Below are 27199 nucleotides of genomic sequence, written 5' to 3'. Positions count from 1 at the left end.
ACTTTAAATCAAGAAAGACCTGCTGAAAACTACTAAAAAATGGTAAAAATAGAAGCCTGTTTTCTCAACTATATGATAGATACCATCAGACAATCAGACAAATAAAACAATTATCTGACTGGATGATATCTATGTTTTAAAAACCCAATACAATTAATGAAAGGCTTTCAAAGCCTTCCCCAGAGAACTTCAGATTCCAAGCCTAACTCACTACAGTCTTCAGCATGAAATGTCGCTCTGGCTACACATAACCCTGTGCCTTGATGAATAACATATACACAGTATTAAAGGAAAACCAGAGAAATGTAAAATACATTTTCATTCTCTTTATTAAATGTATATAAAGTATATATTCACGTATGGTCTACATAGGTTTTTCACAAACTTGAGTAAATCTTATTTTCCCAAATGCTTTTTCTATTGCCCAAAATGCACAGAAAATAACTTCTATATGTGTTAATTAAAATCACATATTTTATCAATGCAATTATTTGTATAGTTATCCTGCTTCAATACTTGCCTTTTTCTTTGTTGTCTTGATTGTTGGAGGGCCAGTTTTCTCAGTGCATATGACTCCAGAAGCTGCACTTTCTACAAGTGAAAACATAGTTTCAGTCTATTTAACAGGCCATTAACTCTAAGTACAGAAGACAAAGATTTCAAAATCAAAATTGAAACCAAACCAAATCCTCGATTTTAATGACTTTACCTCTTATACAGAAGGAAAAACCTAATGTGTGTTGAATAATCTAACTCACCTGAGATAGAAGGAAATATCCTTAAAAGATTTATGTCAGACAAGGCTGCTGATAGCCAAGTGGTTAAGAGAACTGACTGCTCTTGCAGAGGACCTGCACTTGATGGCCCACACCCATGTGGTGGTCCACAGCCATCTGTAACTGCAGTTCCAGGAGTTCCAGTGGCTACTATTGGCACTGTACATGCATGGTTCACACATTTACATACAAGCCAAAACATGCACACCCCTAAAATAGAAGCCCATCTCAGAGCTCCATGTTTCACAGAAGTAAATATATGGTTTACTTTTGACTTAGCAGGGATGTTTGTGAGTGAGTGAAGTTCTTTACTTCTCCTCCCCTGTATTTTAATACTCCCTTTCTCCTGTGACCTGCCTCTCAGTATTGGGTCATTTACTTATGAATGAAATGAGGTTTCTATGTTGCCCAAACTTGAATTCCTGGGTGTAAGCCATTTTCCTGCCTCAGCCTTTTGAGTAGCAATCATCAAGTACCTGCCACTAACCTGGCTTTATCAACATTGAAAACAAATTCAGGCCTGGCCTGTGTTATTTAAACTTTTCCTGTGCTCCATATTTCCCGCTTGTGGGCCACCTCCTACCTGTGGCTGCATTTCTCCAAGGGCTCCTTTAGCTTATCCAACATTGCTTAGCCCTCTGGACAATAGGCAGGGAGATAACTACGGAGGATAACACCATGTACAGAGAGCTGGAAAAATGTTGGTCTCTAGTTTGAAATACTCAGTGACTTCCAAATGCCTGCATGGGTTGTTTTGCCTGTTACTCAGATCACCCTGATCCTTTCCAATATTCCCCTATGAAAACAGCCCGGGTTCCACCCTTTGACAGTGACATTTGCATAACTAATTAAGGAAATGTTGAAAAAAAGAGGAATACAGAAGCACATTATAATTCCATAGTCACTACTCTGCTCTACTATCATGTTCTTTTTTTTTTTTTTTTTTTTTTTTTTTTGGTTCTTTTTTTCGGAGCTGGGGACCGAACCCAGGGCCTTGCGCTTCCTAGGCAAGCGCTCTACCGCTGAGCTAAATCCCCAACCCCTACTATCATGTTCTTAAAATAACATTTTCCATTACAAAGCAAAACTTTTGATTTGAGAAGACCTAGGTACAACTAGGATTGGTTTTTGTACCATGACCCCTTTCCCATTAATGTTTTTCTCCCAGTGTGTTTTCTGGTGCTCAGTATTTGTGCACACAGGCAATCATGCTACTACTGCAGGTCTCACTTTGTCTTTCACTGCCTTGCTTCTCTTAGTGTAAGAAATAAACGCTTAAGGTCCATTTTCAGTATGAGGTATGCTTAGGGTGCCACAGAGAGTCGCACACAAGCAGGAGTCAGTCACTAGGCCCCTCTCTCCTAACTGGGTGCTGGTACCTGCTTGTCTCCGAGCTCTTGGGTTGAAAAGCTGCAGGCGGTCTGCTATGGACAGCGTTAGGAGACTGTAACTCTCTGGAGCATCAGCCCATAGGAAAGGGAGCAGACAGGGATGCCTTGTGAACAGGGACTTTAAAAAACAGTTTTGGGGCTGGAGAGATGGCTCAGCCGTTAAAGGCTAGGCTCACAACCAAAAATATAAAAAACAGTTTTGTACCAAACCAGCCATTTTTGTCTTTTCTTTATGCTGTGTCGCCTTCCTTCTTTATATTTTAAAGCCACTGCAAGTCTGGGTTATCTTTCTTGGCATTTTACAATCTTTAAACTCAAGTGAAACAATGAAATCCTGTAATTTTATTTATCAAAAAAATTAAATCCTTTAATTTTTATTGTTTTAGTATTTATTGGAAATAGAGTCTCCTCTCATACAATATGTTCTGACTACAATTTCCTCTCCCTCCACTCCTCTCAGCATCCCTCACCTCTCCTCTCCCCCAGATCCTCTCCCCCTTCATTTCTCTTTAGAAAAGAACAAGGTTCCAAGAAACAGCCAAACAGGACAAAACAGAATACAGTAAGACAAGGCAAACACGCTCTCTCAAGGCTGGACAAGGCAACCCCCTAGGAGGAAAACATCCCGAGAGTAGTCAAACGCGTCAGAGATACACATTCTTCCACTTAGAGTCTCACAAAATGCCAAGCTAACAGCCACAACATCTGCAGAGGACCTGGTGTAAACCCACGTAGCTTCTTGCTTGCTGCTTCAGTCTCGGTGAGCTTCAGAATGAATATTAAGATTTTTTCTATTTCTCTAACCTTTTGCATGTGTTATTACAAAGTGAGGGCCTCACAGTTCCCTTTGAGGGTTGTAGTTTTTGACCTCCCAGTGGTAACCTAATAGAATGGACAGTCCACTCCTCCCTTGGACTTGGGCCTTACAGGCTCGGTCTCTACCACTAGAATACTGTCATTCAGAACAGGAACACATTTCATCCCCAGGATAGGGTCTCAAGTATTTAGCTCTGGTTGTCTTAAAACTCACTATGTAGACCAGGAGGGTCTCTTAAAAACAGCTTCTTATGAAGATTTTACAGTTAAGTTTATATTTTAGGTTTATATAAACATTTGAAATAATTACTCATTGAAGAAACAATTCTTCAAATTTGCTTCCAAATACATGCTATAATATTTGTTGCAAGAAATAAAGAAAACAGGGACTAAAGACCCTATTTAAAGACTAAGTATGTAGATCACACTGGCTTCTTGAAAATAACTTCTTAAAATGTAAGTTTCACAACTAAGTTGATATTTTCAGTTCATATAAACATTTGAAATAATTAAGTTATTCCTTGATGAAGGAACAATTCTTCAATTTTGCATCCAAATAGATTTATAAAACTTGTGGCAAGAAATAAAGAAAACAAGGGCTGAAGAGGTAGCTCGGTGTTTAAGAACACTGGCTACTGCTCTTCCAGAGGACCTGAGTGTGATTCCCAGCACCCCTGTGGCAGGTGTTTATAACTCCAGTTCCAAAGAATCTGCTCTTCTCTTCTGGGTTCTGCAGACACTGCATGCATACGGTACGCAGGAACACATGTAGGCAAAACACCCTCAAAGTAAAGTTTAAAAAAATAAGAAAGTAAGGGTTGGGGATTTAGCTCAGTGGTAGAGCACTTGCCTAGCAAGCGCAAGGCCCTGGGTTCGGTCCTCAGCTCCGAAAAAAAGAACCAAAAAAAAAAATAAAATAAATAAGAAAATAAAGACCTGGCCTAAACTGAGGCTAATGATATAAATGTCTTGTTAAGTTCACTTCCATAATAAATTGAATAACAGGGGGCCAGTAATACAAGACATTTTGCTGACCCCATTGTTTTTCAGTCATTACATATAGTTCAATTGTTCTCTCCTATTACTGAGCCTGCAGGGGCAGAGAAAATGTTGTGCCTTCTAGAATGTAACAATGCCTGGTACAGAACATACCAAGTATGTTTCTCTAAGAACAAACTATGGGTGTTATGTGGATAATTAAGAAACATTTTCTAACCCCATGAATATCCTTCCTTCCTTCCTTCCTCCTTTTTTTTTTTTTTTTTTGAAATGAGGTCTGGCTCTGCATCCTTGGCTGACCTGAACTTGCTCTGTAGACCAGGCTGGCCTCTAACTCAGAGTTTCTTCTGCGTCTGCTTCCTGAGTGTTGGGATTAAAAGTGTGTACTAACACACCCAACCAAATCTTTACTTTTAAAATGCAACCAAGCTAAAGTGTTTCCTGGGGTAACAAGTAATCAGTAGATGGTATACTGTAGCAAAAACAAATATGTAACCATGTAAATAAATTAGTGCCAGTAATTATTACCTGATGCTAGGTTTGAAGTATACTTTGGTTCTGGAGAAATATGTTGGGCCTCTAATGTCATTCCTCTGTAAAAAGAACAAATTAATGATATTTTCTAATCTTTTAGTAACTTTCAGTTATCCTCAAATTATACTAAAAATAAAGATGTGCAATTAATTATTCTGTAGGGGAACTACAGCTGGTTAGAAAAATGTATCATGTTTATAGTAACAGTTAACAGTAACATGTACTTACATGTTTATCAGTATGACACATGTCTCTAGAGGAAAACCATAATGTTTAGAATTACACAGACTGGAGTTTAAGTCAGATCGGTTACTCACGCTTTAGGGGCCTTGAGAAAGCTAAACTTGTCCCCAATCTCACTCTCCCTATTTATGCAAAAGAGATAGCAAGCCTGCTACCTAAGAATCTGGTGTGATATTTTTTGATCTGAGTGATGTTTTTAGAGATGAATATCTTTCTCTCTTTGGAACTTCCACAAAAGAGATTGTGTTTTGTTCTAACTGAACACATAGGAGAAGATGAGCTAGTATAATAATGGGTATGGATCCAAAGGATTCAGCGTTTGCCCCCAAAACATGATCTGAGCAAGACCGAAGATTTCCTTAACATGGGAGTTGACAGCCCGATGTGAGAGCAGACTCTTCTAGATTCTTTTACTGGTTAATTGAAAAGTTGGCTGAGTAAAGAGCAAGCTGTTTTCTCTCATTTTCCTTTAAGCTGAAATGTTCAAATAAAACTGCCTTGCTTCTGACCAAACTTTCATGTAAACTTCTTACCAATGCATCCTGGGTATTCTCTGAATAAAGAGCAATTCTTAGGTGGTAGAGTCCAGTGTATTAGCACAACGCCAAACTCCTACTGGTCAGCATTCACCTTCCCTGGCCCTGCTCACACTCAGTGCTATGGGAGAGCAGCTCTGTCTGGTTTCTTCTCTAGTTCTTGCTACCCTCGACCAGCACAGCACATGCATACTTGTCTGACACTGGTTTTCTCTGGCATAGGATCAATATGATGTGGAGGTGGAGTTCCTACATTCTGTAAATTGTCTATTTTCTTATGTTTTCTAAAAGTATTCATTGATAGTTAAATTACTTAAAATTTTTCACAATCTGCTTCTGAAAATCTTTTGTTTATTTATATACATCACAAATGCTGCTCCGCCTCCTGGTCCCCTCCCCCTCACAGGGTCCCTCCCTCCATCCCCCATTCCCTTAAGATTCCCTTAAGTGGCTCTCAACACCTTTGGAACAAAATAAAACTCCAACCCTCGAGGAGGCCTTGCATAGTTCCGATTGTGGCTACGATTGTGGCTATCCTCTTGAACTGAGATCCCGTCTCTCTCACAAACACTGTGTTCAGTACCCGTGCCCCGAACCAACTGCTTCCTCCAGTAACACTTCTCCCTGGTCCTCCCCATGGCGCGTCTACCACTTTTTCTTTCTCAAGAGCCTCATCATTGAGGGCTATTGGCATCATTTAATAATAACCGTCTCCGTAATAATCCCTCTGAAACAGAACTTCGAGTGCTTTTGAAATAATTACACAAATAATCTTATTTGATGTCAATGTTCCTAGGTCCTATTTACTGATAATGATCCTAGGAGCCAACAGAGGTCGGTCTGCTCTTAAACTTTTACAGAGCTACACAGAAGACTAAGTAAGCAGTGCGTATTTATGGAAACTCAACGCTATACTGGATAGTATATGTGGTTAGAATCAAACAGAGCAGGGTTTAAAATCTGCTTTGCTACTTTTTGGCAATGCACAATGAATACAGACTTTTCCTTTCAGATTACCAAAAAATCTAAGAAATTAGAAGTCTAATTCAATTTAGTTAGATGTATAATTGTTTGTAATCCACAAGTGTTTAACATTTTACCCATAATACTGATTTCGTTTGATATGAATTTAGACAGAGAAAAGGTGCCTTTCCATCTGCTTGCATTAAGAGAGAAATCACTCTGCCAATTGTGCATCCAATCTATAGACTTCCAGAAGCCAGACTGAAACAGGGCCCAAGGAAGACCAAGCTGGAAATGCTTACGATCAGTTCACTAAGGTGGATGTCAAAGCCGTCTATTAATAGCCAACATGAATTAATAAAGGCTTGACTGACAGAGCTCCACAAAGTGAAGCCTGATTCAATTTTGACAAAATAACTTCAGTGAGATAAAAATACACCCACTGGGGGTTGGGGATTTAGCTCAGTGGTAGAGCGCTTGCCTAGGAAGCGCAAGGCCCTGGGTTCGGTCCCCAGCTCTGAAAAAAAGAACCAAAAAAAAAAAAAATACACCCACTGATTTTTTTATAAAACATTATCTAACATATGTGCTATTAACCAAACTGTGGCGTCAGCCTTGACTGCTTTCTCTCATTGCATCTCTGAATCCACCAACAAATCCTACTCACTCTACTTTCAGATATCCTAGAAGCTCCGTCTATTACCCCAGAGCCCTCCTCTGGGTGGTCCTTCTGTCCAAAGTGCCCATCGCCCATCTTGCCCTTCCTTTGGAGATGTTCAAATGATGCCTTTCCAATGGCAACCTTCCCACCACACTGTTTAAGGGAGCAAGCCTCAGCCCAACACTGCAGAGCCCATCTTGCTTTATTTCCTCAGTATCCTTCTTTACAACACAGCATGTAGCAGCATATTTGCCTGTCCAATGTCGGCCTCTCCACGATGCCGTCTGGACTTGATGCGGGCAGCGTTTTTGTGTTTGATTTTACTCCCCACTCTACTCCAGCAATTCGAACACTCCCGGCACAGAGTACGAGCTCAGCAAACACTGAATGAATGAAGCTCATCTGACTTTGTAAAATGGCAGTCATCACTATTACACAACTCTTACAATACGGGGTTTTGAACAGCACAACATCAAATGGTTTAGTCTTACATTTTTCTCTGGCATTTTTCATAGTTTTCTGAAGAGGAACCTATCAAAGGAGGGAAAATCAATCCATTAGACATAGAGATAATTCAAAGGTGCCCGTGAAGATAAAATTATTCTGGATAAAAATAAATATTTCTCTTCAACATACAAAGTGACTGAACCTCGGTTTTATGTTTTAGACTGTTTTATCATGTTTTGTTTTGTTTTGTTTTGTTTTTTTGTAATTTTCTCTTAAATCAGACAAAGGTATTTCGAAAGTATCAAAGTAAAACATAACAAAAAGTATTATGAAATACTATAGGATACATAAATATTTAGACAGTTCTTTATAATCTGGATGTCTTTCACAACTATTATCTTGGGAATTTTACACTAATCATGTCAACCAAACACACCAATTTATTTTTTCACCATCTTACATATGAGAAAACAATGGTTGGTTACAAAATGCACCAACAGTGGGGTTTAGGCACAGTAAGAAAGATTATCTCACAAACTAGGGCGGGCAGTGAGATGAGTAAGTTCTACAGCTTGCCAAGTACGCACCAGGCCACACAGACAAAACAGCAATAACAAGACAGACTGAGTGAGGCTGGGAGACCCTCAGGCCCTAAAGGACTTGACGATTATGCATGAAGACCTGAGTTTGAACCCCAGGAGCCATGTTGTGGAAGCAAAGAACCAACTCCGAAAAGCTGTCCTCTGATCTTTGCAAGTGTGTCTTGGCACACATATATGTACATGCACTCACATCTATATATTAAATAACTGTAATTATAAAAATTAGGGGATGGTAAGATGGTTCACTGGGCAGAGGTGCTTGCTGCCAAGGATGACAATGTGAATTTATCTGCAGGACTCCTTCGGGTTGTTCTCTGAACTCTGTATTTGCACTATGGCATATGCAAATGCTCATACATCCTGCATACACGCATACAGACACATAATAAATAAAATGTAAACAATAAAATAAAGCCCATATGTACTAAGACTATTGTTAGTTATTATTTGAAGCCAAAAGCAATCTCAGCTTGTAGGTTTAGCGTGGAAATCATTTAGGAGGGAAGAGAACCTTAGTTTCATTTTCCAATACACATGAGGGATTTTCTAAGTGAGAGGAAAGAAAAGAATGTAAAAACTCACTCAAAACTGCAGAGAGGTTTGCAAACTGTGGCGCCTTCTCTATCACTACTGCTTTACTGGTGTCTAGAAGAGTAGAATTCTTGTAGAGCATGTAATCTTCCAACTTGGGATGCTCCCAGTCTAAAAAGCAAAATACATCATGGTGTACACAGACACACACAGACACACACAGACACACACAGACACACACAGACACACACATACACACACACACACACACACACGTGCGCACGTGCGCACGTGCCTATGAGCTAAGTAAGTAAATAAATGTAAATAAGTAAATAAATGACATAAGTTGAAAGTTTAGAATGACAGAACACAGGACAAGTAATGATGGCCTCAGACAGGAGTCTAAAGCCTAGTTCAATCCTCTGTCCTTCCTCGTCTTCCATCTAGGTCTTTGCTCTACAGAGATCACTGAGCTGCAGGACGGCAGCACACACATACCTGGCTCACTCTCAGTTTGCTGTACTCCTCTCTGCTCATTAAGCCTCGTGTCGGTGAGCAACAGTCACACTGCCATTAGCTGGTATTGGTTTTAAGCTTTCTATCGACCTCAGCTATAGAAGAATGGTGCTATTCTTGTTGCATCCCTGTCTGTACTTTTCTCCCGGTCCACGACATGATAATAATATATCATCAGATGTTCTTTTTATGTGTGGAGACCATGGACTGAACCTAGGGCCCCAAGCATGCTAGGCAAACACTCTACCACTGACATCTATCCCCAGACATAGTCAATGTAGACATCATGGTGATAAGATACTACACAAATCTTATTCTTCTGGTACACTGTGGCAATTGTTTGGCTTTCCTGAATCACATTTCCCTCTCTCCCCAGATGATTTAGTTTTTTTATGTGATTCTATTGTTTAATCTTAAACATGGCAGGATCAGCGGCCCTGATGAGAACCCAGGAGAGACTACTGGTGAAGCTGCGGCCCAGTTGCACCAGAGAGCCCCCCATTTTGGAGATGCCAGCACTATGGGGTGACAGCCAAGGGTAGCAGCAGCTATAAGAAGGAGCTGGCCTGAGACAGGCGACATACTGTGTGTGTTTTATAGGTCCTTTGGAGCTCAGAGAATTATGAGTAGTCTGGCTATCAAGTACTTAATGTTTTTCACTACTGAATTTTGACTTCACTTTAATTTTATTTTGACTGTACCCTGATTCTTCCCTCTCAGAGTAAGGAAGTATGTAACTTATTTTATAGAAGCCCACCGTTAGGACTTACAAGTTTAGAGAGATTTGAAATTTTAGAGTAACTTTGGATACCTTAAAGTGTGTTGATATTTTAGAGAAACTCTGAATTTTTGAAAGAGATTTTGAATGGTTTAAATACACTGAATTTTTATATTTTTGTTTTTGACATGTGGTCTCTCAGTGTAGCCCTGGCTGTCCTGAAACTTATTATGTAGACCAGGCTGGCCCCAAATTCACAAAGATCTGCTTGCCTCTGTCTCCTGAGTGCTATGATTAAAGGCAGCTCCAGGTTCAGTGAGATACCCTGTCTCAAAAGATAAAGTGGAGAGTGGCTGAGGAAATCAGTTTACACACACACGTGCCCACAAACAAACACACAATTGTGGTTTTTATGTCTGGAAAGAATGGAACTCAAATTTTGATTAGCGTTGCACTGAATCTTCATACTGCTTCTGACAGGTTGAACATTTTTACAATATTAATTCTTCCAGGCCACAGGCATGCGAGGTCTTTCCTTCTGGGGTCTTCCTTTTTCAGTGTTGGGACATTTTCATCATAAAGGTCTTTCCCTTTCTTGGTTAGATTTATTGTAAGGCATTTTATTTTGAGGAGGGATATTTATTATTCATGGGATTGCTTCCCAGGTTTCTTTCTGAATATGTTTGTCTTTGGTACAGAGAGAGGTTATTAGGGTGTATTAATATTAATTTTATATCCTGCTACTTTACCGAAAATGTTTATCAGCTCTAAGAATTTTCTAGTAGAATCTTTAGGGTTTTTTACCTATGCAATAATATCATCTGAATAATTAGATTTCTTCCTTCCCTAGTCATAGGCCGCATATCTTCCTTTCTTGTCTTACTTCTCTAGCTAAGACTTCAAGCAATATACTGAACAGGAGTGAAGACAGGGGACTCTTTGTCATGTTCTTGATCTCAGTGGAAATCTAAGTTTTTTCCTTGGCAAGTCCAAGCCAATTAAGAACGTTTCTAGGCCTTTCTTATGTCTGTTCACTGATACCTTTCTTATGTCTGTTCACTGATAGCTTTCTTATGTCTGTTCACTGATAGCTTTCTTATGTCTGTTCACTGATACCTTTCTTATGTCTGTTCACTGACACCATTGCCCAAAGAAATCTACACGGCTCATCCAAAGCCAAAGGACAGAAAACCAGCACAGCGAAATGAGTCATTCAGATCAACAAATCAAAACGTCACAGCACCCTGCTGTTAGCAGGTCCTAAAGTCATCTAATCCATAATCCCAGCACTTGGAATTTTGAGACGGAGGACTCAAGTTCAGTTTAAGGCTAGCCCGAGCTATATAGCAAGAAAGAGGCTCCCTCTAAGTAAAAGGGAACATTTACCATATCTGCCATTTAAAAATTACATCAATGTCTGTGTACCTGTGTGCATGTATGCATGTATGTACACATGAGTGTGCATGTGTGCACACATGTGAGTATGTGCATGTGTGTACATGTGTACAACTTATATCAACACTTTTAAGTGTTGTGGTGCCATCTCACGCTTCCCAGCCTTCTACCTTATTTGTCCTTCCCTCTCTCCCTCCTCCACTAGGCCTCCCATGCCCTAGATTCTTCCCTTCTCCTTTCAAGTCATTTTTCTGTTTCATTGCAATGTATGAGAGAAAACATACAATACTTGTGTTTTTGTGTCTGGCTTACAGTTCATGCTTTCTTCTTGCCAATGTGTGTACATGTGTGTCTTTATGAGTTAGTTTTTTTTTTTAAAGAAACAACTTTCTGTTGTTGCAGAAAGTTGTAGAGAAAAGCCTACGCTGTCTTCTGTTATCAACCAAAGGCTCCATCTATAATAAATAATAAATGTAACTAACTGTGAAGAAAATTCAGCATGAACATGGCCTACTTACCTGTCATATACTGAAAAGTAGGAAAATTACATAAAGTAAAAGAAAACAAATAGAAGTGGACCGAGACAGCATATATGTTTAGAGAACAAACACACCTTCCCTGTGTGCAAAGGTACTCACTGAAGAATTTATAGACAAAGCGACAGTTTCACAGTAGAGCCACCGAAGGAGGGAATTATATTCTCACCCAAACAGTCTGCCCCTCTGAACAGTTCTGGTGATGGGAAGCTACTCCCACTGTCTTCGGTGTTCTTTGTATATGACTCTGCGTTTGAACAACTCGGGAGACAACTGGAAACATCATCCTGCATGCTTGGTCCTGTGAAGCCAAGTGAAACAAAACGGTTGGCATGAACAGAGAGCAGAACTGAAATCCCAATAATACACACCTGTGGAAATGTACATGCAAATATGTATCAAGAATGTAACACTGATTTCACACATGATTACAAAGTCATAATAGTATCAATAATTTTGATTTGGATCTTAGTTGAATGCTTTGATCAATAAACATAATAAAACCCTTCCTGATGGCTTCCCTACATTTTACTTTTTTTTCTTTTTTTCTTTTTTCTTTTTTTCGGAGCTGGGGACCGAACCCAGGGCCTTGCGCTTTCTAGGCAAGCGCTCTACCACTGAGCTAAATCCCCAACCCCTACATTTTACTTTTATGGCTCACTCCTTATTGATTTCAGCTGTAATCTAGCTCAAAAATTCGATTTTACATATATGCAATTCATTAGCTAAGAAGAAAAAAGGATGAATCCAGCTATTCCATCTAAAAAGCAGAGACAGACTAAATTAACCCAGAATGAAGAACACGAACAGAAGACTGAGCAGACATCCCAGAAATAGTCTCATAAGTATGTGCACAACTGATTTTTATGAAGACATGTAAGTGATGTAATGAAGAAAGGATTGTCTTTTAGACAAATTGCATTAGAATCACTCCATATGCATATGTAAAACCAAAACAAAGTTTGGGTGTGTGACTTTGTGGTAAAACACTTGCCTAGTTTGTATAAACCCCTGAGTTCAATCCCTATCACAACAAATTCCCTTCATTCACCAAAATAAAACCCCAAAGAGAACAAAACCAAAACTGAGCTGAAGAGATGGCTCGGCAGTTAAGAACACTTGTTTTTCTTGCAGAGAACCTGGATTTGGGTCTTAGCAGCTGTATAGCAACTTACAAATGTCTGTAGCTCTATTTCCAGAGAGTCTGAGACTTTCCTCTAGCCTCCTTGGGCACTAGGCACACATGTAGTACATATACATACACACACATACACGTAAAATAATTTATAAAAACATAACATTTATACCATACTCTATGAAACTAACTCTAAGGTAGGCACATTGGTATAAGCTCCATGGACTACTCATAGCAGCTTAGAAGGCTGAGGCAGGGAAACCTACCTGGTCTATAGAGTCAATTTAAGGCCAGCCTGGGCAACTTAGTGAGACACTTGCTTAAAATAAAAAGTATAAAAGAGATCTAGGGAAGAGAATGCAAAACCAACAGTATAAATGGAAGTCACACATTGTGTGGGAATCAGAGCTGTTAAAGGGCTCAGATAGACATCTTTACCTGGACTGAGGCTACTGAGAAGGCTAAACCTTAGAAACTCAAACTGCTCTCCCAGGAACAACAGATGAATTTATTGCTATTCACACACACACACACCTGATTCGAGACAAGTGCTAATTAAGACATTTGAAAATGCAAACATGGAATGCAAAATGGTCATTAAAGGACCTAACCAATGGAAGAGATAGCACATATGGAAGAAGACTGGATCAGGGAGATGACCAATATTGGTTCTAGTGGGTATAATGCAAGGATAATTGGGCAAGCCATAGCTAAAGGTTTTAGATTTCTAAATGCATTGTGTTTTAACTGTGGGAGATATTATTTACAAAGAGACCTCAGATCTCAAAATGCCTAGTGTTTTAATTGTAGGAAATACCATCATTTGCAATGAAATTGTGAACGAGGCATCTCTAAGGGCAGTAAGTATAAATATAAACCAGAAAGAAGGCCTAGGCTTCCAGGAATGTGCAGGCAATGTGGCAGGAGTAGCCATTAGACCAATGAGTATAGGTCCAAGACAGATATCCAGGGCAGTTTCTTGCCATTGGGAAATAAAATGGGCATGGGAGGGGCTAGCTCACAGCCCTACAGAAAAAGTATGAGCCAATTTGTCTCTTCTCAGCCAGGAAACAACGAGCAGGCAGGAAAACCTTGACTAAGTACTGCAGACCTAATGTGTGCTACCGCAGGCAGTCCTGCTCTAGGCTTGGCCATAGATAAACATCTTACACTATCCCCCAAGATTCAATGGTATAACATGATTACTGGAGTTTATGGTCCTTTGCCCTCCAGGACAGTAGGAATGGTCTTGGGAAGAAGCAGTTTGACTTCCCAAGGATCCATTGTGATTCCAGGAATTATAGATGAAGATCTCAAAGGAGAAATTACAAGTGGCATATGTAAAAAGAGAGATGCAACTTAATGCCGGTGACGGGATTGCTTAGCTGTTACTCTTTCCCTTTATCAAAGGCAAAGCTGTTCCAGTAGAGGAGGGTTTGGAAGTATTAGAAAGTGTGTGTTCTGGCAAACAGTTGTTAATGACCAGAGGCCAAAATTAAATTTGCCTTTAAAATGAATGGCATTGTAATAGGTTTGATAGATACAGGGGCTGATGTAGCCATCATTTCACAAAAATCTTAACATCCAGAATGAACACTTAAAAAGGTTTATATACAGTTTCTTGGAATTGGAAAGTTGTCTCAGATAAAGTGTGCAGTGGGTTAAATGTGTGGGGCAAGAAGGTCAAATATGAAAGTTAAGGCCTTAGACTTAATACAGTAGTGATGAACTCAGATTAATTTCCCCCCCCTATACCAGAGGCAATCCCTATGGATGGAATGGAAGATGCTTCTGGGGAAGGCATTGAGAAATGTCATTCAGAACGACCACAGTCTGTGCAAGTTGTCCAAGAAACAGGACAGACAGAACAGGGATTGAGTTCCTGAATTTATGGGAGGAGGGCACTGCTGAAATTATACCAATGTTCCTAACCTTAAAATGGTTGACTAACAAGACTGTGTGAGTAGTTCAGTGACCCTTAACCAAAAAGAAAATTACAGGCACTTGAGCAGCATGTACAAGAGGGACTGGAAGTTCAACTTATAGAAGAGTCTACCAGCCCATGGAATTTCCCTGTATTTGTCATAAAAAAAGGAATTTTAGAAACAGAGAATGATACCAGATTGAGAGCAGTAAATAGAGTAATCCAGCCAATGGGTTCATCACAGCCTGGAATTCCTTTACCTTCTTTATTGCCTAGGCATGGCCTATGGCAATAATTGATTTTAAAAACTGCTTTTTTACTATTTCCTTGCAAGAGGAGGATGAGGAAAAATTAGCTTTTATAGTGACTACTTACAATAATGATCAACCTGTAAAAAGGTGTCAGTTGAAAGTTCTTCCACAAGGAAAGTTTAAAAAAATCTTCATGTCAATATTTTGCACAACAACCACAAGAAATAAATAGGCAATTTCCTCAGTCTACTATTTACCATTATGTGCATGGTATTCTGTTGGCTGATTCTAATGCAGATATTTCAGAGAAAATGTTTGGTGAAACAAAAAGAATTTTGCCTTGTTGGGGTTTGCAAATTGCTTCTGAAAAAATGCAAAGATTCTATGCACTATTCAGGTTAGAAGGTAAGACAACAACAACAACAACAACAACAACAAAATTCAACTACAGAAGGTTCAGATCAGTTCAGTTGTGAACTCTTAATGATTTTCAAAAATTAATGAGAGATATTAATTGGCTATGGCCCATCACTAGATTAACTACTCAAGAGTTATGTAATTTGTCTCAATTGTTGCAAGGAGATGCAGACTTAGACAGTCCAAGACAGCTAATGAAGAAAGCAGAGAAAGAGTTAACTTTAGTAGAAAGAATATGCAAGATACTATGTGATTGTATTTTGGTCATTTGCCCTCAACTCATTCTCCTTCTAGGATAATTACATCGCCCCCACACGTCTCCAGTATGATAAAGGGATTCTTTGCACATTACAGGTTTACTACACAATCCTACAGAACAAGCAGTTGTAGAAAGAGATCTAATCTCATCTTAAAGGAAATGCTTATAAAACAAAAAGAAAGAATAAACACCCCTGGGGATAGTCTAGTGTTATTTTTAAATTTTCTGAACATTAAAGAAAAAGGAATAACAACAGCTGAGACACTCTGTGCTATAGAAAACTGTGGAATTAAACCAACCTATATACTATAAGGATGTGGTAACATCAGAATGGAAGTCAGTGAATGTTTTGTGTTGGGGACACAGATTTGTTTATATTTCCACAGGAAATAAAAGTCTATGGATACTATCAAAATTAATAAAATTCAGAGTTGAGCAAGAGAAGTCTTCTGAAAACCTTGGCCACTGACCCAAAAGCATAAAGAAGAGAGCCTGGCTTGCCACTGACTTCCCCTGTGAGCTAAAAAGCCTAGACAAGAAATGTCCCTATATAGTGCCTGAGCAGTCTGTAGCAAGAGCCATTCAAATGCCAGCCAGCCCCTCCTTCCTGCCACTGTCTATAGTTGCCATAAGATGCCACTGCTGGAGCTGTCAAAATGGTGGCACCTGTCAAAAGAGCGAGCCTCAGCCTTCTGCCATTATGAGGAACCATCCACAGTGGCAACACCTTCTTTCCTGCCTCAGCCTGTGGTCACTGTGAGATACTACCATAGTTGTCCATGATGGCAGCACCACCTCTCCAACATCCACTGAGATGGAGCTTCAGTCAAAGCCACATGTGGGCAGGAAGGACTTCCCATCCTAACCCACTGGCCTGAGGCAGGGAAAAGGGGGTGAAAAAAGCCACTGATCCCTGAGCAGGAAAACCCACCAATCCCTGAGTTTGGGAAGGTCGGGACTTGAAATCTCACAAATCCCCACTCTGGAAATCTCTACCCTGAAATGCTTTGCCTCCATCCCCTAAGAAAACCTATATAAGCCCTGTCCCTTTTTGTTCAATTCCCAGCTGTCTGCTTCTTAGATTTGACCCTCTTCCTCCTGAATCCTTCCTCCAATGGACCTCAACTGCCTGTTGTGACTCTGCCATTGGAAGAAGCAAAGAAGTGGAAAAGGAAAGAAGCAAAGAAGGAGCAGGACTGAGACTCCTCCCCTGGGAGCTGCAACACCTCTACTGAAGAGGCTTCCTCTCAGAGCTGTGTGGTTCCTGGGCTCCCAAGCCCCAGGACACCTTTCCATCTGAGGAGGAACACTTACAACCTAACCACTGATGGGCCCGTAAGCAGGACTTTGGTTTCCTGCAATGCAAGGCTATCTACAATGCAGAGCACTAACAGAGCTGTGAGCAGGGCTGTAAGACAGATGATGTTGAGTATAGCAAACCCAAGTTTGGGCTGCAAGCCAAAGGTTCACAGAACAGGGGCCAGATATTAAGAGACTTCCACGAGGAACTCTAGAACACAAGGCGCTAGAAGATAAGACAGTCCAGGAGTATAAAAGTTTCAGGAAGCAGAACCCAAGTTACAAGAAAGAGAAGCACTATTGTTAGGTTCTTATCTCAGTTGTGGACGTGCCCCTGAGAGATCAACAGAAAGATCACATCAGATACCTGAGAACCCTGGAGGAGACACTGAAAAGAGTGGAGAAGCAAAAATCACAACAGCAGCATGGCTACAGGGAACGCTCAGAGCAGCTTCAAAACTGTATCATTAGTAGCTAAAACAAATGGGGAGAAAGGTAGTGTGATTTATCTTGTGTGCCTGGCCCTTTAAAGGATCCCTAGTCGCTAGTCAACTGGCCCTTTAAGAATTCTTAGCTGTCAGAACTGTGTGGCCCTATGACCTTCAGTGTTGGACTGGAACAGTATAAGATGGGGGCGGGCTAGCAGAGTGAGAAGGGAAGGCAGTTGATGCAGAAGATATTGTTAGGAGACAGCTGAGCCAGGAGGAGCTGAGCAGAGCAGATAGACTAGAGCAGATGGTACAGTTTGGAGTTGCTAGTACTGGGAAGACTGGGAGAAGGACTGTTTAAGCAGACTGGTGGGAAACTGAATGAGGAACAGTTGGGGAGGGGGCTGGCAGGGAGTTAAGAGAGCTGATAACTGCTTGTAAAAATATTTACACCCCATCCCACACACACATGCCACTACCCTGAGAACCATATGAACACAGGGAGCTGACCTAGACACAAACGTGAGGACACAGGTATACTTAGGCAAAGACTGTAGGACACTGGTGAAAAGCAGCCTGTGTTCTGTGCTCAATAATATTCAAATGCAAAGGTTATTTCGTCCTCATTCCTAGCCCCCCCTTTGCCCATTTCCTCTTTACTTTTCTTTTTTTAACTTTGAGATAGGATCTATGCAGCCCTGGCTGTCCTGGAACTCACTGTGTAGACTAGACTGGCCTGATGTTCCTGCCTCTGCCTCCTAAGTGCTAGGATTAAAGGTGGTGGGTTAAATCCACCATGCCTGGCTTCTTTGTACTTACCATTATTACTATTTTTAACAATAATCTTCAAATCACTTGCTTATTTGATCAGTTTCCTAGCTCCTTAGTGAGGAAGTAGACAAAGTACTCAATTGCTTTTTATTGAAGTTTAATATTTGGTTTGTTAAATCATTCTCTGTTATAGTTGTCTGCTCCTTGCCTCAATGATAGTGGGGAATCGTAAACCCAAGAAAAGGCCACCCATGAAGAAGATCCACAGGGTTGAACAATGAGTATGGGGGAAGACCCACTGGAAAGACTCATCCATTGCATCAGATACACAGCAACACAGAAGCACACACAAACTTAACAAGCAGACACAGCACCTTCGAAAGCTCACAACTCTTCAGTAACTGACAGCAAAGCTAGTGAACCAGGAAGAATGCTAAGCAACTCAAGAGCCTAATTTCTAAAATGTTTAACAATTTCGAAGAGTTTTCAAATGAGTAGATAAACGAAGCAAGGAGATCACACAAGTCAAGGGCTTGGAAAAGAAAGTGAGTGGGGAGCTCAGGAACACAGAAGAGAATCTCAGCAAAGAAACTGAAATTCTGAAAACACAAATTAAACCCAGAAATGTTGGCTATTGAAGAGTTCATTCATTAAATTAAAACCGCAGTAGAGGGCACCATCAACAGATGATCAAGCATAAGAAAGAAGATCAGGGACAGAAGATGACGTTGAGGAAATACTAGACTCCATCTAAAATGAAGAATATAGGTGTCTCAAGCAAAAATTTTCACAGATTATAATCTGTGAGATCATCCGCTTCAATTTCCTTTTAAAAACTGTCTGTGGGGGTGTATGCATCTGTGCACGAGTTTGAATCCAGAGGTTACTTCCAGGTAAACTCCTTGTTTAAATCAGCCTCTCACTGAAACCAGAGCTTATTGCTTGACTAGAATGGCTGGCCCGTGTGGGCCAGGATCCACCTGTCTCCCCTTGTTTGGAACACTAGTGTTACAGGCGTGTACATTAGGACACGAGTTTTTGCAGATGATGTGGATCTGAAATCAGGTCCCCATGCTGACTGAGCCATCTCCCCAGCCCCTAATTTCCATGTTTATATGGTTCCAGTTAGTGCTGTATCTTTGATAATTATCAGGACGTACCATTTATTGATGAACTTCCACTGGCCAATGTCACACACACTCATAAGAGATGCCAAGAAAATCACAATGAAAACACCGAGCATCAGGACTTACTAAAGCATTTTCTCAGTGGACCCAGATACTTTCAAGTCTTTATATTCCTAGATGTTGGTACTTAATGTCAACATAGATTTTGGTCTGGCCTCTGTGAGCTTTCTTGTAGAAAGGATCATATTATGAAAGACCTAAAGTCTGGTCACTCAAGGGAAGAAGTCATCTATAAGTCAGGGTTTTTGTGGAGTCAATAAAATTCCTGTCTAAAGAATGAATGGGCTGGAAGGATGGCTCAGTGGGTAAGAGCACTGGCTGCTCTTCCAGAGGTCCTGAGTTCAATTCCCAGCAACCACATGGTGGCTCACAACCATCTGCAATGGAATCCGATGCCTTCTTCTAGTAGGTGTCTGAAAACAACTTCAGTGTACTCATATAAATAAATAAATCTTTGAAAAAAATGAATGAGTCCAGTGCTGAAGGTGCATTTAGAGTCTATCTCATGATTACTGTCAACATTCAGGATCTCATCAGAAGAAAACGTGGGCCCTTCCTTTTAATGCTGCTAATTAATTTTGTCAGTAACCAAGTGTCACCAGGGAAATTTTCATTAGATGGCGATACTAACTGAAAAAGCAAAGAAGATGCTCTCTTCAGTAGTTACTTGAGTACGTATTATGCATTGTGTAGGCATTGTCACTGGGCTGCTTAGTTTTATGTCAACTTGACACAAGCTAAACTCATTAGAGGAAAGGGAGCCTCAATTGAAAAAAAAATGCCCCATGAGATCAGGCTGTAGGCAAACCTGTAAGGCATTTTCTTAATTACTGATTGATAGAGAAGGGCCCAGCCCATTGTTGGTGGGGCCATTCCTGGGCTCGTGGTCCTGGGTCCTATAAGAAAGCAGGCTGAGCAAGCCATGGGGAGTAAGCCAGTAAGCAGCACCCTTCCATGGCCTCTGCTTTCAGTTCCTGTCTCCAGGGGCTTGCCTTAATTCCTGTCCTGACTTCCTTCAATGATGAACAGTGATGTGTAACTGTAAACCACATAAACCTTTACCCACCCACCCCCCAACTTGCTTTGGTCATGGTGTTTCATCATGGCAACAGTAATCCTAACTAGGACAGCCATCTTCATCTACACCAGCATATTTTCTCCAAATCCAAGTATTTAAAAACCAGCAGTGCCCTCTTCTTTGAAAGCAATCACCATTGATTAAAACGAATTTAACAAGTTATGTGGTGACTACAAGTATACCCCCAGTGTGGTGAAAGCATGCACCCCCAGTTTCCAGTCTGATGATTTTCGAAGGGGTTCATGAAGTATCACCTCAGATTTTCTTATATCCTCTCACCTCAGAATCAAGAGGCACCACTGCATTTCCATATCATCCTAGGCCCACTAGGGCCAAAGCTTGGTTCCACACTGGGAGGTCCACTCCTCAAGGCATGATGCATCCATGAGTTGCAGAAGAGTGATTCCTGCACAGGTAAGCTGTCCCTGCTCTATCCTGGGCTTACTTGTTCTGGTCCTAATGTCCAGCAATATGTCCTACCATGCCTCCTCCAGCTCTGGGTACCAGCGAGATCATTGTACCTGCTGTTTCCTCTGCACAGACTTCTCTCCACTCTCTTTCTGCAGAGCTGATTTCTACTCCCCTTGTGATCTCAGTTCAGACACCATCCTTGCATGGAAGCACTTCCTCATATTTCTAGCTAAGCGTAATTAATTACATTCAAGCCATTATCTTTTGTAATGTCACAACTATCACATCACATTTGCTGGTGTGTGCATGGAGACAGTGAGAATGAGGCCTAGAATCCAGTCAGAAGGATTCATGTTGGACTAGGGGAAAAACATCTCTTCCACTGAGATGAGAAGTCAAGAGATACAAACGAGTGGCCATGTTTGAAGGGAGGATGAAAAGCTGTTACCTGTTAGTCTTACCTGAAACGAGTTCAGCACCTGATGAAAAGCTGTCAGTCTCGAAGGCATCAGTCACTGACTCCTATGTAGAATAAGAATTAAAGACAGAGTACAAATTATGAGATGGATATTTTCATTTGTTTTTTAATATTTGATTTGATTTGAAAAATGAGTGTCAACTTTGTAAGTTAGTTTCATAGATCAACTTATTTTAGAATATTGATCACAGATAATCTGCTTTTTTAACATTAAATCTAACAGTAAATGTTAAAATTTCTATGAGTAAACACGAAGAACCAGCAGTAGTCAACTGAACATCCTGAGATTAAATAGTGAAGATAAAGGTGAACTTTCTTGTTTTGTTTTGTTTGAGACAGGGTTTCTCTGTGTAGCCCTTGCTGACATGGAACTCATTCTGTAGACCAGGCTGGCCTCAAACTCACAAAGATGCTCCTGCCTCTGCCTCCTGAGTGCTGGAATTAAAGGTGTACAGCCTGACTAAAGGTGAATATTTCTTTGATAACCAAGGAAGGAAGGAAGGAAGGAAGGAAGGAAGGAAGAAAGGAAGGAAGGAAGGAAGGAAGGAAAGAAGAGAGGGAGGAAGGAAGGGAGGGCTTTTCCTCACCCTTTAAAAAAAGAAGGAAATAAATCAAGAGAAAAAATTATACACAAGTCCAAAATAATAAAATTAAGGACTCATAAGTCAATTAAAATATTTCCTGCGTGTAAGACTATCTTCAGTATATAACGAACAGATACTTCACAATAGGATAAATACAAATGGATGATAATGAGGGAGAAAAGGGCCACCATCATTAGCATTCAAAGAAAAGAAATAGAAAATAAAGCGACACACTGTTTTTCAACTCTCACCATTTTGAGTAAGAGTGTGTCGGTTTGCCAACGTGAATCCCAAAATGTCAAACACATCTACTCTTTGGTCTCTTAGTATTTATCCTAGGTAGCAATCTGAGACACACACAAGTCTGTAGAAGCACGTCGTCTATCAATGCCTACAGAAGTAAAACCCCAGGCACTCAGTCTCCCAATGTCCAGGAAATAGTCATATATCTATTAGATGAGCCACGATGAAGACACTAAAATAGACACTTTAATAACAAGGTAATACATAAGTTGTAAAATGTTTTTAAAGCACAGAAAAAAATGGAGCAGAAAGAAATGTACAACAATTTGAAGAAACGTTCATGTACTATTTTGAATATTTAAATCATCTACACAGAATACTTCGTTGTACACTCTTAAAACATTATGTAAAAATTGTTTTCAAAATGTCGTATGTGAGATAGCCATTTTCTAAACACAGGTTGAGACAGAAAGATTGTGAGTTTAAAGCTAGCCTCTGCCACACAGTGAGATTCTGACTCAAAAAAATTGTAGATTATAATACAAGAATATTAGAATGCTCTGTAGCAAACCGAATCCTTAGTGATCAATCATGTCTCTGGTTGCTAATAAACAAAGTCAAATAGAAAAATGGGAAAGTGGCTTTCAAATATGAAAAATTTGAATCTGCAGGATAGAACATTAACTGGTGACATTTCCCCAATACTCACCAAGAGATGTGAAAGAGAAGGAAACACATAATTACGAACCGGTTAGACAAAGACATGTATATCAATGTAATTAAAAACACTAGAAACTATTTGATATCTATTAACAAAGAATATTCAGTTCTTTCATTCCGAGGTCCCTGGCGACTGCCCTTCGAATGCTGTTGAACACTGCCTGTAGGTATAGAAGCAGCCTAAGAGAAAAATACGTACACTCAATGGTGGTGTCTTTTCCTCTGGGGTCTCTTTTCCAGCACTATTTTCTTGTAGGCTTTCCCCTCCTGGAACACTTAGCTGACTGTGAACAAACAAAACAGTTCAATTTACACCATCTGGATTTGACTGACTCTTCGTAGTTTAAAATCTGAAAGTTTTATATAATAAATAAATAAATCTTTTAAAAAAAAATCTGAAAGTTTGTCAGGTATGGTGGCACATGCCTTTAATCCCAGCACTTGGAACACAGAGGCAGGAGGATCTCTGTGAACTGAAGGTCAGCCTGATCTGTGGAGTGAGTGCCAAGACAGTCAGGACTACACAGAGAAACCCAACTCAAACAACAACAAAAACAACAAAAAGTAAAATCTGGAAGTTACTTTAAGGAGATCTTGGAGAAGTGACTTCAAGATTTGCACCAAAAGCTGAATGCTGTTTTCCTTAGAGGTTCTGTTTTACTTTTAGGTAACTTGGTCAGCCTTTATTATTAATAAAACGAATCTGTCTGGACAGGGGACTGTAGCTAAGTTGGTAGAGAGCCTTAAAGCAGAGCATAGTGGCACAAGTCTATAATCCCAGATTTGGGAAGTGAATGCATGAAAATCTATTAATCTCAATCTCTACTGACAGGGAATTTGAGGCTAGCCTGGGCTATATATATGCACACACACGTTATCTGTAGAAGTATATATAGCATGCGAGAAAAAGACATATGAGAATAAATGTATGCTCATCCCCCAAATTTCTGGGTCTGTGTTTTAGAAGCAAAACCAGAGTATTCATTTTCTTCTTTGATTCCTCGAACGAGAGGCTACTACGCCGAAACAAAACTTACTTTCTGAGAAAGCCAAGTGCCCAGGGCTGTTACCCTAGGCTACCCACCTTGGCCTCCGTGAGCCTACCTGTGGGCCTGCTCAATTCCTCTTCTTCAGTTATCTTCTGCAATCCCTGCTCTTTGCCCTTTCCCTTTAGACCTGTAAGAGGGTGCGACGTTTCAGGAGACCTGCTCGTGCCCCTCCGAGGCCCTTGCCGAGGCCCACCCTCCACCCAAGCCTGCCGAGCTTCGACCTAGCGGGGTCTTTCCAGGGAGGGCCAGGTTTGGCTTCGGGGTGAGGTTGAGCCTTTCAGCAGCCCTCTTCTTGCGGATATAGACCCGTCTGAGCCTCACACGCCCTATCTTGTCCATTGCCCTCCTGAGGAACCGGCCACCCACAGAGAAACACCCTGCGGGGCTGCCTCAGTCCCGCCTTTTATGGCCGCAAGGGCTTCTGGGAAGATGGTGGGCTGCTCCGGGCTGGCCAGGGCCTTGGCTATGTGGATTTCCTTTGGATTGCTGAACCCAAGCTCCTTGGGTTTTACATTCTCTCTCCTCTCTCTCTCTCTCCTCTCCTCTCCCTCTCCCTCTCTCCCTCTCTCCCTCTCTCTCTCTCTCTCTCTCCCCGCCCGTCTCATCTCATTTTAGTTAGATCATCCCCACACCTGTTACTAACACCCTGCTCTTCTGAGCCCTTCAGGAAGCCCTATCCGTGGAGTTTTTTCTAAATTCAGGGAGTGAAAGTGGGAGGCTAGCCTGACTCAGTGCAGGAAGACTAAGGGCAGATTTGTTAGAGGTGCCTCCGTCTGATAGTATATTGAATATACAACAACCTCCTATTTAATCCAAAAAATAAAAAATAACATTTGACAACACTGAAAGCTCACTCTGTAGAGATGACATCACAAGAGCTTGAAAGCTTTTCTGAGAGACCACAACATTTTTTTCTGAGACACCCCAATATTGTGCATGTGCCTATGCAGATGAGTACGCATGTGTGTGGAGGACAGGTCAACACTAGTGGACCTTCTTAACCTGCACTGTTTTTGTTGGTTTTGTTTCCAGACTCAGTCTGTCAGCAAACCTGGAGTTCACTGATTTGGTTAGACTACCAGGCTGACATACTCCAAGAATCTTCTTGTCTCTGCCTCCCCAGCAAGGTGCTACAGACACACACTGCCATGTCAGCTTTTAAAGTAGATACAGGGGATCTGAACAAAGGTCATTATGTGGAAAGCACTTTACCAACTGAGCCATTTCTCATCCTAAGTCTCCAGTATTATGCATATGAATACAAACAATTAGCATGATAAAATTATGCTGAAATTGACAATTGAAAATAGGCTCATGGGAATATTTATGGCAGCCTATTAATCATCAAAATATAACCTTGTTAAAAACAGAGGGTTCTTTAAGGGCATTCTTTTTTTTTTTTTTTTTTTTTTAAGGGCATTCTTGCTTGCTTAGACGTTTTGGTGCTTTGAGTCCTTGACTTAGTACTGGCTGAGCGTCTTACCGTGTTAGGCACTGTGTCCCGGGGATGTGAAGAAGTAACAAAGGGTCCTTCAGTCAAGGATCTCAAAGTCTTGCTGCACTCCGAACAATAATCACAGTCCAACATTCTTTCTTGAGTCATACCCATACTATGAAAAACGGGGAGTCTCTCACTCATGCACCAAGTCTCCTGACTGCTTTCATTGCTCAGGGAGACTTGTGAAAACAAAGACATAACCCACATCAGTTCTCAAGTGATTTGTGAGAGGCCTGGGACTTGGGAGCAACTCTAAGAAGCAGCGGGAGTAAGACCAGCTTAAAAGACTTTCTCTCCCTGCAGGTGTCAGACAGGGAAATGAACCGAACCACATCCAGACTGTTGCCTCAAGCCACGATGGTATTCCCAAGCTGTGCAGCCTACAGGGGGCCATGCTGGTGCCCCAATAGGTCTGTGCTGTAGCCTGAGGCCATATTGATGTCCATGCTCCATGGTCCAAGATATCTCCAAGGGCCTTGTCTAGTTCTATGAACCTACTCCAGCCGGGTCTGTGCTGTCACTGTGTGGAGGTCCATGACCCATGCTCCTGCTGTCTGTGAAGAGCAAGGAGGCTCCTTTTGCTGTGGTACGGATGACTGCAGATGCAGAGTTAAGAGGGAAGGACATGGAAAGCGTCTGCGACAATCTTTACCAACCCCATCATTCCCCCCGCAAAGTAACAGCCTAGACAGGAAGTCATGGAAGAGAGCTCTTCTAAAGTGATGGGGATGCTGAAGTGTGGCTCTCCCCAACTGATGGCTTCTGGCAGGGTGCGGGCGGAGAAGGTGCAGTTCTATTGGATCCTGAGAGCCTGTTCATGTTCCAGTGAGTATATAGATATACAAACTGGCTTTTTTTTTCTTGAGGGGATGTAACGAGGGTGAGGGCAGACGTGGAAGAACTAGAAAGTGAGTGTGATCAGGGCACACGAAGTGAAAGTCCCAGAGAATTAATAAAAATGTTATAGTTTAAAAAAAAAAGAAAGAAAGAAATGAAACCTGGTATATATTGACTGCATCAGTCTGGAACAGACTTTGGGAAGTCGAAGTCTAGTACTGAGTAGTTTATTCCCAATGTATTTAAGCTCAGTATAGTGTGTGTGTGTGTGAGTTCCCTGGTTTAATACAATGCCCAGTGCACAAGGAAGCTTAATTACATCAACACTCAACTCAGGGTACTTCTCATTCCTTTCAAGAAGATGGGCTCTAGAGATAGGCTACCTGTGCTCGCTTGAGTGTCTAAGGGCTGGTCCGACAGATAAAGCAGAGGTCATTTGGACTATTAGACACCTCTGGTCCTGTTTGTAGGAGTTTGATATGTCTTGTCCCAACAGATAACACAGATTACCGGGCTGTTAACCACTTCCAATTCCCAGCTCTCTGGAGGAAAAAAAGGGTTTCTCATCTTTCCCATTGAAAATGCAATCTCATGTGCTTAACATTTCTGGTTTCTCTGGAGACCTGTAGGCGCATGGACTTCTGTGCTACGCTCCCAACAGTGATCCTGTTCCCTAAACAGTTTTGTTTGTTTATTTCAGACGGGGTCTCGGTATGGAGTCTCGGACTTACCTGGAACTCACTATATAGATCACCTGCCTCTATTTCCTCAGTGCTAGAGAAATAAAGGCATGTACCAAACCACCATACCCAGCTCCCTAAAGTTTATTTTCCCCCCAAATACAGTTTCATGTAGCCCAGGCTAATAGCTAATCACTATATAGCCAAGAATAATCATGAACTTCTTATCTTCCTCCTAAGTTCTGGAATAACCAGCAGGCATCCCAAGTCCCAGTTATATTTGGTG

The 27199-nt window shown here is 41.0% G+C and overlaps 1 protein-coding gene across 1 annotated transcript in view; it reads right to left on the bottom strand.

Moving 5' to 3' along the window:
• Meikin (meiotic kinetochore factor) overlaps positions 1 to 24237 on the bottom strand; it is a 47456-nt gene extending 23219 nt beyond the window's left edge. Inside the window, 11 exon segments of the mRNA XM_032914107.1 lie at positions 521 to 587; positions 1882 to 1891; positions 4511 to 4575; positions 7411 to 7450; positions 8551 to 8670; positions 11834 to 11965; positions 21286 to 21343; positions 23049 to 23133; positions 23934 to 23951; positions 23953 to 24025; positions 24120 to 24237. Of these exon segments, the coding sequence (XP_032769998.1) occupies positions 521 to 587; positions 1882 to 1891; positions 4511 to 4575; positions 7411 to 7450; positions 8551 to 8670; positions 11834 to 11965; positions 21286 to 21343; positions 23049 to 23133; positions 23934 to 23951; positions 23953 to 24025; positions 24120 to 24237 (786 nt within the window).
• Between the last annotated feature and the right edge of the window lie 2962 nt (positions 24238 to 27199).

The sequence above is a fragment of the Rattus rattus genome, chromosome 9, assembly GCF_011064425.1.
Source record: "Rattus rattus isolate New Zealand chromosome 9, Rrattus_CSIRO_v1, whole genome shotgun sequence".
NCBI classification, from domain to species: Eukaryota; Metazoa; Chordata; class Mammalia; order Rodentia; family Muridae; genus Rattus; species Rattus rattus.
This window is presented reverse-complemented; position numbering and strand designations above follow the sequence as displayed.